The sequence below is a fragment of the Schistocerca nitens genome, chromosome 7 (genome assembly GCF_023898315.1).
Source record: "Schistocerca nitens isolate TAMUIC-IGC-003100 chromosome 7, iqSchNite1.1, whole genome shotgun sequence".
Taxonomy (NCBI): domain Eukaryota; kingdom Metazoa; phylum Arthropoda; class Insecta; order Orthoptera; family Acrididae; genus Schistocerca; species Schistocerca nitens.
The window spans coordinates 529,320,870-529,335,579 of record NC_064620.1 but is presented as its reverse complement, the minus strand read 5'-3'; the positions used below and the strand labels follow the sequence as shown (position 1 = coordinate 529,335,579).

The 14,710-nt window shown below is 38.5% G+C and overlaps 1 protein-coding gene across 1 annotated transcript in view; it reads left to right on the top strand.

Moving 5' to 3' along the window:
• LOC126195737 (uncharacterized) overlaps positions 1-14,710 on the top strand; it is a 238,177-nt gene that overhangs the window by 92,407 nt on the left and 131,060 nt on the right. Inside the window, exon 3 of the mRNA XM_049934364.1 lies at positions 10,757-10,799. Coding sequence (XP_049790321.1) covers positions 10,757-10,799 — 43 coding nt within the window. The remainder of the gene's footprint in view (positions 1-10,756; positions 10,800-14,710) is intronic.

The window sequence follows — 14,710 nt, the reverse complement described above, 5'->3', positions numbered from 1 at the left end:
GAGCGATGAACTGACCAACTCGGATTACTCGACGTAACTGTGCTACGGAAGAACGACAATGCAGAATAATTGAATTTCACTGTCATCTTTTTTCTCTGTTGTCAGCGAACAGTAGAAGCACACCTGCCGGCTGGAATACGTCTCTTTAAGGAAAAACGACAGTCCCTTTTTTGGATTCTGTTTCCTGCATCCTGGAATTTTAGCTGAGACACAAATATGTTCTGAAGATTCTTGACACTGTCTTTCTAATTTAAAAAGCAAATAATTTTTGCAATTTCTTGCAGTGACGTGTGCTGCATCGACTCTCATCCCACTTATTGTTATAACACTTTAGCGGTTTCTGTGGGCAGAGAAGATAGACTACCAAGTTTAAGTAGTCTAGTTGGCAGTTGATGTGGTGTGATGTCATTTGTGTGAATACTGCTGTAATATCTTCACGTAAATGCGCCTTTTGTTCCAATATGAAATAAAAATAACCTTTCCTCGAAGGAAAAAAACTTAGCTAAGAAGTTTAATATAAAATTTGTAATGCCACATACTATTCGATTACACAGAGTGGGAACTTCGATATCTTGCAGACTGCAGCACAATAAATGAGACAAACGTAAGTTGGTTTCTAACTCAGTAAATAAATAAATAATTTTTTTAAACTCGTGAAGTGTATTTCACACATTATTAGATATTCTGCTTATGTTCTTTTCGAATAAAAATGTGTTTAAAAATGTAAAATATTCGCAGTATCAACATGTTTTGTTAAACGGTTATCATTATATCAGAGCTCAGATATTGAAGACCACAGAGGTTTCTCATTAATTACAGTTACGGAGAGTTGACTTGATGCTTCCCCGTAATTTCTACAAGAAATTTAAGTAGAGTCGGGTTTTACATGCTGTGGCCCACGCATGTTACAGTATCTAATAAACTGCTGATTAGTTTATCACAGCTTTTCAGGGGTCCCGGTTTTTTCACGGGGAAAATATGATAGGGATAAGTAGAAGCCGACAACATTCTCGGAATAATAACGTTTCAAACATGGTATTGTAGATTGCCGTCCTGACAGCTTACTTCCAAATATTTTGAATAATCGTGAAGGTGATACCAGACAGAAACCCAATGTTAAATTTCCATCCAGTCACCAACTACTGTATGTATATTTCCAAGCTTTTACTGTCGAATTTCGTTCTTAAGGTTTAGTAATGTTGAATTTCGTTCTTAAGGCTTAGCAAGTTGTTTAACAGTATTAAAAATTTTTGTCGTTTGTAAGTGCAGTTATTTTAAAAGGAAAAGGTTAAAATGAGTACAAAGCAAAAAATGCCGCCCCCCTTAAGACGTCGCCCCTAGGCCGTACCTAGTGGGCCTATATGTAAATCCGCCACTACCAACGAGTTACCACTCGTTCGGGAGGTAAAGGCACATTTGGTAGTTTTTCTTTGTAGGCCTTGATGCGAGAGGAGCCTTAAAAAACACTTTCTTTGTGAATGAAATCCGTTTATTTACATTCACAAACGTGGAATGTACTTCTTCAACCAGGCGATGTACTCCGTGAGCATAGCACGTCTAAACTAAACTAAACTAAACTCCTCCCAAACAGGCCTTGAAGGCCCAATGGGACCGACCGGCCGCCGTGTCGTCCTCACGCTATAGGCGTCACTGGATGCGGATATGGAGGGGCATGCGGTCAGCACACCGCTATTCCGGCCGTATGTCAGTTCCCGAGACCGGAGCCGCTACTTCTCAATCAAGTAACTCCTGAGTTTGCCTCACAAGGGCTGAGTGCACCCCGCTTGCCGACAGCATGCAAGCCCGACAGCGGTTAACTTCGGTGATCTGACGGGAACCGGTGTTACCACTTTGGCAAGTCCGTTGGCAGCAAAGCACGTCACATGAATCAAATTCGGATAAAATACTCGGAGGGCTTTTCTGGCATTGATAATATAGGGAGCAGCATCTGAAATAAGCACAAACACCCTTTCATCTGCAGAAGATTCTGGAAATACTTTTCTAATACCCTCCTTCACAAATGTGGCCATCGTAGAATGATTTACTTTTTCAAGTTCTTTGCAGGCCGCTGAATAGGAAGAAGACGGCTCTTCTTTCAAAGCACCAACAATTAAATTTGCAATGTAATGGCCACAAGTGTCTGTATTTTCGTCAGCTGAAATCCAGATATTGCTGACCTTGACTTCATTACGTATTTCTTCCAGAACATTTACGTAAATTGTCGGTATGTAATTTTTACACAATGTTGATTCATCTGGTGTGTTTTGATTTAAGCAATATTTGCGCAGAAAGCCTTTGAGGATAGGCTTTGTAAGTTTGTGAAGAGGAACATTACTAGCAGTGAATACTTCACATAGATCAATGTTAAACCGACTTTATTGGTTACCTTTGGACAAATCCCTGCTACTGCAACTTGCTGTTGCCAGAAGTTGTTGTTGCGGTCCTTTCTTCTGCATTCCTGCGATATGAAGACATGTCTTGACATGCTGGTTTATTTGAACCTTTTTTTGAACTAAATGTTTTTATTGCAAACTCGACAACAGAAAACAATTCCGTCATATCTAAATGTTCCAGGATGGTCAGCTATACACGAACCGACGTTTCTTTTTTCGGGCAGCATGGCGCACACGTTACACACTACCTTCGCGGTCAATCTGTGAGACATCAAAACTTAATCGAGCTACCGCCAGTCTAAACTTTTAAAACATTGTAAACATAAAGCGAAAATATGCGCCGTCACTAGTTTTTAGCTAAAATATGCAATAACCGGCGAGAAGGTGGCAAATATGCAAATGCATATAATCCTGTCTGTAGTGATGACACGTAATGACCTACCATTGAATCATCGTTTTGTTCCTTTTTCCTTTCTTATCTCTTGCATTCCAGCAAGATATCTCTTGCATTCCAGCAAGACGGTCTGTCAACCATCCATCCAGTAGGCTCTTTATCCTGCCCATCCTAACTTCATTTCCATTTTCGGTTTCTGCTCCTGATTACCTTTCTGTTGCCTGGCCCCTTCTGGTAACTCCTAAGACGGATCTCTGCACTATTCGCCGAGCAACATTTTTTTCTAATTGTACTCTGAATTCGAATTACCTGTCTTCTGCTGTTAAGTCCAAATGTGATACACTGTGTGTGATGTGCTCGCACACGAGCTGATTTGTGGTAATTCTTGTGCACCTATAAGACTGGTGCTGCTTCAGTCAGGAGCTGCAAGAAGCAGACCATTTTGCAAATACAAAAAGAAGAAGAACTCATGTAAGTAAAAAAAAAATTTGCCTCACTAAGCACATACACTTCATTACCAGTTTGTATTTTAATACAGATATCAATACTTAAGCAGCTTTCGAATTAACTTTTCGCACTGAATCACACTGCCTCACAAAGAAAGTTAAGCACAAAGAAGACACAGTCGGAAGTCAATGTAACCGTAAACATGCACAGCATCGGTGAGTATTTATTGACCAGAGTTTCAATTCTATGTGACAAGTAGAACAGCTGCCAGAATTCATTGAAGTTGTTAGTGTTTAAAGCTGTTACCAGGCATGGTAGGGTATATAAGGGGCATACAAGTGGCGTGAACAGTCAGATGTTGAGTGTGGAGGACACCCGTGTGAGACAGTTTTACTAGCATGTGGCGAAGTTTGAAAGTGCCCTCATTGTCCGTCTCCACTTTGCACACTAGACCAATGGCACAGCAGCTGTATTTGTGAAGCTTCCATATGTGATTGCGGTGCGGTGCAGTGTGCAGGCGTACCTATGTTCCGGTCGGCTAAGTTTGACCACCATGAGGGAGGATCGCCATATTGTGGACCAAGCACATTATAACCCCTTCACATCTGCGACTGCCATCCAAGAACAAGTAATGAACTTTCTTTCACCCCACACCATTGACTGGTGACTAGCAGGAGTCGAATTAGGGAATTACCGTTTCATGTTTCGGGTGCCTTTAACACCACAATGGAAATGGCTACGTTTGGATTGGTGCCGTGATCAGAAAGCATGGGCTACAGATGAATGTTGTCGCATTCTGTACAGTGCTGAATAATGGTTCAGTACTACTCCAGATAACTGTCGTTGGCTGGTTTGGCGGCAAACTGGGCAGAGGTCCCATTCTTCCAGTCCCGATGCAACTATGTAACTGACTCTAGAAGTTAGCTACAGTAAAGAATGAAATGCTCAACCCAATATGGTAAGTTCGTTCTGATGAGTCAGTGAGATTGAGTATAATTTTGTAGGAGCCAGTGTGATGCAACCCCTACAGATTCAGGATGACGAAGCACGGAGTGCAGTGAAGGGCCTGTCGGACATACAGGGATGCTAATGGGACAGCGTTAGCAATTTACACACTTATAGTTTAGTTCTACAATTGAATCGCCTTCTCCGTGTGGCAGCATTAATGGTACCAGAAGCAGCATGCAGAATTGAAACACACTGTTGCAGCCACCTGAGCAATCTCAAGGCTGGCAATGAGGCCAGTGCTGCGAGTACAGCAGAAGTGGTTCCTTGCATGGAAGGTGGCCCAGCAATTGTCAGGCATAGCCCATTCAGCAGTGATGTCCAACAGTGCAATATACAGTTTACAGTTGTAGACATATTGCCCCAGTGAGCTCCCAACAGCTGTTTACAGGACAGTGGTGGTTGTGCAGAGTTATGTCATGTCCTCTCCATGAGAGGAAGGCTGAGGATGCTGATGCCCACTCACAGACACAAGCTGGGAGACAGCAGCAGCTAGCACTCTCTGGAACAGTGACAGTTTGACAGTGCAATGAACATTATCTGTTCGCCCCAGTGAGCAGATGGTAGAAGGATCCAAGTCTTCACATCAACAGAGAAGATGACAGCATATGACAATGGCTGAATCCAGCAGGCTGGGCTGGCTGCTGTCTTGAATCTAGTAGCCATCTGGTAAATGGTACACAGCACTTCACAGGTCCTGCCTCAGAACTGGCTCACTGTAATCGAATAGAGGAAGGGTTCGGCAGACCAAGTCTGTATAGGTAATGATGTTATCCCTTGTTGAGGTGATCAAATGTGGCCTGGTTTCCTGGATCCATCAGTGTTCTTCACTATCCACAGTGTGCCAACCTCTGATTTCAGGCTTTCAGCTCATTACTGTCTGCAGCGTCAGTGTGCTGAAAGTCATTATTGTGTATAATTTACATGTTGTCATTCCACTGTGTGTGGTTGGTGAAGTGGCAATTCAGACATCCCCCTCAAGTGTGTGTAGCAGTGGCGTAGACTGTGTGCCGTGCTATTTATAGTATTGCCTCTCCTGCCTGTTTGAAATGCTGATGCAGACATTGTGCATGAATCTGCCTTGAGGTGGTTCATTGCCAGCCAGGGAGAGACCACAAATATTTTACAATCACCCTGGATATCTTTCTGTGATGCAACACACCCCTCTCCTTTAGAAAATTTGTCCTCATTTTTTCTTAGGCTACTTCTTAAACAATCTGATTAACATATTTTTACATTGACAACTATGCGCTGAACAGGTTTTATTATTTGAATGATCATGAGAACTGAACCATAAGGGTCTTGTTTTGTTCCTTAATTCTATAGCACTGTTTTATATGTTCACTTCAGTGAACTCATCAGGTTAATCCTACGATGTGTCCCTTTACTCCTTATATGCTAATACAAATCTGCATTTTCATTATGTCTCACCTCCTGTTCCTTGTTATATGCCAGTAAGCTACTCCACATGTATCTAATGTACTGGTAACTAAGCAGCATGGGCAGATTTACATTTAAAGCAAGTATAGGGTACACAAACTGCTAGTAGAACCATGGCAACCAACACTGGTTGTTGTATTACTTACGGTCATGGTACTATAATGTTGTTTATCTTGGTATTGCTGGATATGCTGGAAGAGAAGCAGCTTCTTAAAAATAAGATTAATTTTGGGGAGGGATGTATAAGACTGCTATTTCATTTTCTGTGATGATGTTCCTGTCTTTGACACCCCTTGTCAATGTTTGGTACCACTGTCTTATTTTTACACTGAGGTCAAAACATATCAGTATCGAAATTAATTACATTATGAATTCCCCTATTGGAATTTTATTTTTCTGAATCTTGGTTCCAGTCTTTGACATGATGCTAAGCAGTGGGAAAACTGGCTTGCTGTAACTGGAGCATCTTATTCCACGTATGAGGCCCAAGAGAAATTAACATCCTGAAAAAAGAAAAAAAAAGTGTAGAAGAAATGTCCAGGGAGGCACCCTAGTGGATACTGTAGCCAAAGTGCTTGGTGTCCCAAGGGTGACTTTAAACTGCAAAGTGAAAAAAGTCCCACATAATACTGTCTGAGGATGAAGAAAATATATCATTGCCAAGGGTTTTCTCAATTGCAGAAGTGCACTATCCCATAAATAAGAAATATTGCTGGACAGTATACAACAAGTAATAAGTAAAATGAAAAGACAAAACCTATTATTAATGGAAGGCCAGGCAGATAATGGTATATATGTTTTATGTAAAGACAAAGTGCTAAATGAGAGAATGACACAGTGCATAATAGCTTCCCATGAAAATACCAGTGAGTAATGGAATCACAACTAGTTGGCAAAAATAGAACAGCATTTGAAAGAGAAAAATTAAAAATAGTAAATGATTCAAGAAGATACAGACAATTTTCTGGGGAATCAACCAGAGCTCAGACACGTTGTGAATAATGGCAACAGCACTCAACACTCAATAACCATTCAAATTATCATAAAAATTATATCAATTACAAAGTCATGAATGATGAGCTGTTTCCAAAAGACAAATACCTGTATGAAGGTGCTTTACTAGCAACATCATACAGCATAGACGCCTCTTCAGGGTTATCTGTCAAGAATACAAAGTACTCTGTGTAATTTTTGAAGTGGTAGAAATACAGAACCATAGTGTCAACATTCACAAAAAATAATTACAAGTACTCACAATGGTTATATTTCCATAGTGTAGATGAGCAATTATGGAGTCCCAGCTTTTGGGAAGTTATCCACATTAAGAGTCAAACTACACTGGTGGGTTGTCATAATAAAATTGAGTACACACAAAAGATGCTTGTCAAAATGTACAAAGCATGAGTGAGTGCTGAATGAGCCAGGCCTAGAAAAAAGTGGGACACTACTGTGAACAGGGATAAAAATGTCTAAAAATTAACTAACATCTAGGGAAAGTACTACACGTATACAGGAAATTTCATCCAAAAATAATACTTTAGTATGGAACCAAAATGTTGAGAATGGATGAAATTTGATAAATAGCTTACCTTGTAGGCTATAATATAAAATCTGGTAGACATCAGCTGTATAAAACCAATGAAGTAAAATTTAAAATCCCGTGTAACGTACGTTCTTGCACTGCATTGCTAACAGATGATGTTGTGTAAGCAGATCATGGAGCTAGACTATTTAATTTTTGTAATTTTTATGATAATTTGAATGGTTATTGAGTGTTGAACGTTGTTTCGATGATCCAAGAAGACCTATCAGTTGCCGGCCGGTGTGGCCGAGCGGTTCTAGATGCTTCAGTCTGGAACCGTGTGACCGCTCCGGTAGCAAGTTTGAATCCTGCCTCGGGCATGGATGTGTGTGATGTCCTTAGGTTAGTTGGGTTTAAGTAGTTCTAAGTTCTAGGGGACTGATGACCTCAGATGTTAAGTCCCATAGTGCTCAGAACCATTTGAACCATTTTGAACCTTTCAGTTCTGATGAGAGTGTATTTTTACAAAGGATACAAGAAAAGTTTTGCACTACAGCTTTATTTATTTAATTTTTTTGAAGTAATTTCCACCACATTAATACACCTCTCGATCCTCTGAAACCAATCCCTAAACCAGTTCTCCCAAGTTTCTCTAGGGAGTAAGGCAAACTCGTTGTTCCAAGCCCTCAGGAAGTTCCCATCGCTTGAAAAATCCACTCCTTTCAGCTTCATTTTCACATGCGGGAACAGTGCAAAGTCACAAGGAACAAATTCTGGTCTGTGAGGAGTGTGCTCAAGGAGTTTTGGTCCAGCACTTCACAAATATTCAGTGCATTTTTTGGCGGAGTGAGCTGGAGCATTGACGTGATGGAGGAACCAAGTGTCCATTCTTGACTTCGGTCGTAGGTTCTTCAAAGATTGGGTGACTTTTGGCAGGCACTGCTAAGTACCACGTAGCTGTGACTGTCTTCTCTGTGTCAAATACAACACACTCCACAGTTCCACTTGATTTGGAAAAAAACAGCTATGGTTTCTTTCTTTACTGATTGAGATTTTCTGACAGCTGTAGGATACGTCATCACCTTCAAACACAACAAATTTGATTTGTGTCTTAGTCAGCATGTCATAATAATACAGCCAAGCCTCGTCACCTTTCACGATTTTATTCACATATTGAGATTGTCCCTTAGCAAAATTCTTTAAAATCTCCTGGCACCAAGACATATGTCTTGTCATCTGCTCTTCTGTCAGTCTATGCGACACCGAGAGACAACAAAGTTTCTTTACTTGCAAATGATGCAGAATTGAACAAACTGCTGGTGCATGTAGCCATAAGGTATCCTCTATGTACTTATAGGTCACTTGCCTATCTTTTTCTAGCATTTTCCTCACAGCATCAATGTTTACCTCCGTAACTGATGATTGTAGCCTTCCCATCCTCTCAGCATCCTCAAGAGTGAAATTTCCTCTTTGGAATTCTCTGTACCACCTAAATATAGTCGTACAGTGTGGACACAAATCACTGAGTGTGGGAGTAATTTCTTCAAAGCACTGGTCTATATTTAAACCACGTGCAAAGTTGTACCACAAAACTGCTCAAATCTCACTTCATGACCATGATGCCATAGCAAGAACTTTGAACTAACCCTGCTAATAATCAACTATGCCCACAGACTTGGCATAGCAGCTACAGTACAATTATAAAGTACTCTCAGAACACAGCAACAATTAGCTCCTGTGACTTATTGTTGCGTTGTATTGCAAAACTTTTGTAGTTCTCTTTGTATAGCCTAATTGGAAAAAGTTATTAAATGTAAGGGGAGGAAAGTTGTATTCAGTGTTGGAAATGATCAGAAAGAAAGTACGTCTTTATTTGTAACACCATATGCTGCTGGTAAGCTTGCTCTTCCTAGGATTGTTTCTTCATATGAGAGAATTTCTGGCTAATAGTGTACCAAGGACATTAGGGATTGGACGATCTGTCATGGTTGGATGTGTGGTCTCACATTCTATGAATAACAAATGTGTTCCTACCTTTGATAACTGGACAAGAAAACCCACTGCCTATACATTTTTTGTTGACAATCATGTCTCTCATATGACTTTACACTTTTCTGAGTTCTGGTCTGAGAATGGTATAGTGTTGCTCCCTAACTCAACTTATTTTACAGGCAGGGATGAGCCTGAAGGTTAGTGTAGTGGCATTGCATTGGCATAGACAACTCATCAGCACCTTTTCCCTTGTACATAGGATTAAGGCCAAAATACCAGTTTCCCAAGCCTGTTGTTGTATTTGGAAAGACTTGAAATGATGTCCAGTCATGAAAAATTTCACCACAGCTCCATTAAGCTTTTATTTGATTTACATTATTTTTTTATGTTTGTTTTCATTTTCAGTTCATTATTTTTGACAAGCCATTCAAACCTTTTACAGTACATTAATAAAATACTATTATTTGTCTAACATTCTGTGTTCTATGCTTTTCCATATCCTAATTACCACACAGTGATTTTGAATCCTTTAAATTTATAATCAGCTAACTGTCAGTGAGTGTTAGTATGAGAGTCGATAACTAGTACACAAGAAAAACCGTGCATGAAAGACTGGTGGTGCTGACTTGTCTTAGACAAAAAAAAATTTTTTTTTAAGTATTACAGTTTTATGTTAAAAGTTAATTAACATATTCAGTAAAACTCTAAGGCAATTTTAGGTTATAAAGCATTTTTTAAGTAGTATTTGGAAAAATTTAAAGAAAATGTATAAATCTCCTCACTTTACTGTCAAAGGCTAGTGTGTCTCCCTTACAATAATTATAGTTTAAGCAGATTAGCACTAGTTACAATTTGTTGGTAGTACACTTTACAGAAGTAGCTAGTAGTGCTAGCTTCTGTCTGTTAATGTATAATTTAACATATTGCATGTCCTTGAAGGCTCTCTTTTATGATGGGATTTACAGTTCACAATGTATGAATGAGTGGTTAAATTGCCCGAAGCCAAGGACAACCTTCTGTTAGTGATCTATCAATCCCAGCAGTGAAGTTTGGTTGTGCCTCCACACACCACCTCAGAAACAACCTTACAGAAGTCATTAAAAGGTCAGATCCTCTGAAGATTAGGACCTTTAGCCACCATACAGCAGTAAAAAAAAACAGCCAACCAGATTGTATGGGAACCATAAGCAGGCAATAACGTTGGAGCATCCATTCAGTGAGTGTGGACTCAGGAAATAAGTTGACTGAATAAACCCACTATTGATCCATGCTATCCAAGTTCTCAGTAATTTCTCATGGTATACTTGATAGTGAAACTTTTCTCACTGCATTCAGAGAGCTGCTGCCAATGACACTTATGCATTACCTGTGCCTTCAAGAATTCTACAATAAACTAAGTAATCTAAGCCTAGGCCATGGCATCACTATTTAATATCTCTACTAGTGTTTTGAAATAAAATAAGTTTTTATATAAGATGGCGTGATGTTAAATTCAATGCAAGTGCACTTCCTTTGTAGGAACATCAGGACAGGAAGATCAACAATATTTCTGTTATGTTTCAGGATCATGTTTTTGAAGAGTGCAACATTAAATCACAGTGTGATGGTAAGTCCTGTTCCAGTTACTTTTGTAGTATTTATAACTTGTTGAGAAAAAATTTTGCAGAGCTGCATTGTTAAAAATTATTTCCAGGAGGTATACCTTCTTTTGTAATAGTACAGTTACCATTACATTTTATAAATTAAAAGTAGAACACAAATTATCAAGTTTGTGTTTTAATTCCTTGTCCTGCATGTTTTGACAACATAAATATGTTTTCATATTTTCAAGAACTGTGGCTTTCTTTCTTATCTTAACATGTGAAATATTGGTCTCAGGCATTGGCTATAGCTAATAAAAACAATTTTTTCTATAGCTGTCAGTTTTCATCTGTTTTTCAAACTGCTTAATTTGATTAAATTGTGATGTTTTTGGTATTTGACTGCAATTGTGTGTCCTTCTGGATGCAGCACTACAATTTCATCTTGTAGCCAGTTTCAAGTGGTTCATTACTGTCCCTTCAAAATTAATTGCAATGCTGAAATTGCAATACACATTTCATTTAAAGCCAGAAATGACATTATTGTATTAGGCACTGATAAACATTTTGAACTATCAGCTGTTGAAATGAGAGAACATAGAACATCAAAAAAATTAATTGTGTTCTATGGGTACCAATCCTCTTGCAATGATATGGACATTTTTTCCCCTCAAAACTGAACCAGACTTGAGCTATCTTTTTGAAAAACAAATGTAATCACCTGTGAGGACCTAAATATCAATACAATGAAGTCAGATGATGTCAGCAATGCCTACTTCAGTATTCCGTAGAGTTGCTGCATGTCCTCACTTGTAAATTGTCCCATTAGAGCAACCAAAATTCTTCTACATTGATAGACAATACCAACAGATGAGGGCAGGAAAAAATTCTATATACATGTTCAAAATCTAGGCCTATCAAATCATCCATGTCAGATATTAAAAGAAAATATTTATGTAGAAAAGCCTCCTGAATTAAATGCGTACAAAAGTGTCTTCTAAAAATCAGACGAGCATGGATTTTCATCCCAGTTATAATATGAAGGGTGGGAAGAAGTTCGTGCTGAAACTAATATGAACAAAACTTTTAATAATGTAATAATTTAAATTAAGATTTGGAGAAGCATTCCCCAGAACATTGCATTCCATTGCAACTTCAGAAAGGAATATATGGATAACCAGAGGTATTAAAAAATCCTCTGGAACTCTTGGGTATTTTGCTTCCATCAAAAATAGTCAGACTGACCTGATATTTTTGAAATTTTACAAAAATTATGGGAGAATTTACAGAAAGGTACAGCTAGCTGCTAAAAACTTACAAACCATAAAGCACTTCTGTAGGCAGAAAACAAAAACAAAGTGGCCTGAAATATTATCAAATGGGCAAAAACACTTCAATCCTACGGTATATTGATAATTTTCACTTATGGACCGTCTGACAGCAACTGAATGAAACACAATTTTAGTGCCACTTCAATCCACAAATTAAGAACAAAGCTAATCAAATAAATCACCCAAAGGAAATAGTAAATTTATAAATGCTTACTATAACAACTTTGTTAAGAAATTAAATGGTATTTTCCAGCCACATATGTCTTACCCACCCAGGACCAGACACCAAACTCATGGTAACCTATCCAGCAACAGAGAGAGAGAAATGGCACAAGTTCTTCACCAATTAAAAAAATTAGAAAAAACCTACCATCAGCCTAGACAAAATTCCAGCTTGTGCCTTAAAAGAATGTGTAAATTCCATAAAAGTACCTTTGACAAAAATAATCAATGCATCATTCAAATTTGGCTGTTCTCCCAAGACCTAGTCCAAGCTGGAATCAAACAATGGAAAATCCAGTATGGAATGTAACAATATTATGAGAAGGAAAGTTGCTACTCACCATATAGCGGAGAAGCTGAGTCACAGATAGGCACAACAAAAAGGCTCTCACAATTATAGCTTTCGGCCATTAAGGCCTTCATCAAAAATAGACACACACACACACACACACACACACACACACACACACACACAAACACAACTCACACACACGACTGCAGTCTCAGGCAGTTGAAACCACAAGCTGGAGTAATACCTGTACTTAAAATGGTGATGCAAAAAATATAGAAAACTACAGGCAAACCTCTTTAGTGTCCATCACTTCCTAATAAAAAATACATTAATGAAACACCTAAACAAATTTAGCCTTCTTTGCAGTGAAGAGCATGGTTTAGGCCCAGAAGAGGTACAGAACTAGCTATTGTACAGCTTACAAGTCATTCTTGAGGCACTGGGCAGAGGTGATCATGTGACTAGAATTTACTTGGACTTATTGAAGTAATTCAACACAGTTGACCACAGAATTTTATTGCATAAATCAGAGCTTCTAGGAATAAGAGGTGTATCTAAGAAGAGGCTTATGTCATACATGAAAAACCGAGAACAAGGAGTTGAGTTCTCACATACTACAAAAGAATTTCTAGTAAAACACCTGTCAAATCCACATCCCAATGGAAGTGCATTAGGTTGAATCCTATTTCTTATTTATATCGATAATTTCCCATAGGGTGTAAGATGTGAAGGAAAATACTGTTCGCTGATGACGCAAAAATTCCAACACAGTTGACTGACAGAAAAGGTTAGTGCAGTCCTCAGAGATGACCACAACTGGTCACAGAAAAATGAAGTAACTTTAAATGTGAAGAAACCTAGTTGTATGTACTTTCAGTTGAATAAAGAACAAAATGTTACTCAATTGAAAATTAATGATGATGTATTAGAGTGTGTAATTGACACCAGGTCCTTGGGATTGAATGTAGACTGCCAGTTGAAATGCACAGAATGTGTGAAGACTTAGCCAAAGAACTATCCATAACAAGCTATGCTCTGCATATTCTTGCACCAGTGTGCAATATTTCATGACTCAGAGTGAGCTGTATAGGATATATAAATTCAATCACCAGCTATGGAAAAATGTTTTGGGGAATCTATGCTGGGAACATTCAGACTGTCTGCAAGGTACTGAAAATGTCTATACAGATAATAGCAAATAGTAGCAGTATGGCCCAGTGCGCTGATTTATTCAACAAGCAAAAAATTCTGAATGCCCCATGTGAATACATTTTCCAGGCTACGGCATTACTGGCAGTTGCTTGCTACTCACTACAGTGGAGTTTCAGTGAAGCTCATCTCAGCAAGTAAGGGCAATGTGCAGCTCTTAACATAAAACCAGGCTCAACCAAAAGGGGTTGGCTACACACCGATACTCTAAAGCCCTTACTATTCCACAATGTGCGGAATTCATTGTTATCTTGTGTAGATTGTGAGACAAGTTAGCGAATGATAAAATGTCCACTGAATTGTAACAACCTTATTTATGTTTCTACCAGCACAAATTTCTGAATGGTGGCCTCATAATAGTAATAGATAGTTTTATCAGCAGTCCTGCTTTCTTAGTAGTAATATTCATTAAAACTGTGACTATTTATGGCACAGTATCATTGAACTAATTAAATCACATCAATATGGATACTGTGAAAATCCATGCAAGTCCTGTTGTTAACCATATCTTTAAGTTCACAAAATCACACTCCAAAATTTGTTGAATTTGTGGCACACATGCTGTCCAAACAACAACCTTCTCTGCTGAGAATGCTTACTTTCAAACATGGGTACATGACTACCACTGGAATCAATGTAAGGTGCTTTACTTCTGACCACCATCCAAGTTTTATACTACAATTTTCATACAAATTTATAATCATTTATGAGTTCATCTAATTAATTTACAATAAAATGTAATTTATATAATTTCAAGAAACTTTTTAGCAAATACTTGTAAGCTCACAAGGTTATAATTCCCATAAGACAAAATATTCATTTGTACACTACAAACAGATCTATAGATGACCATGAAACTAGATCCAGTCACTACTTACACCCG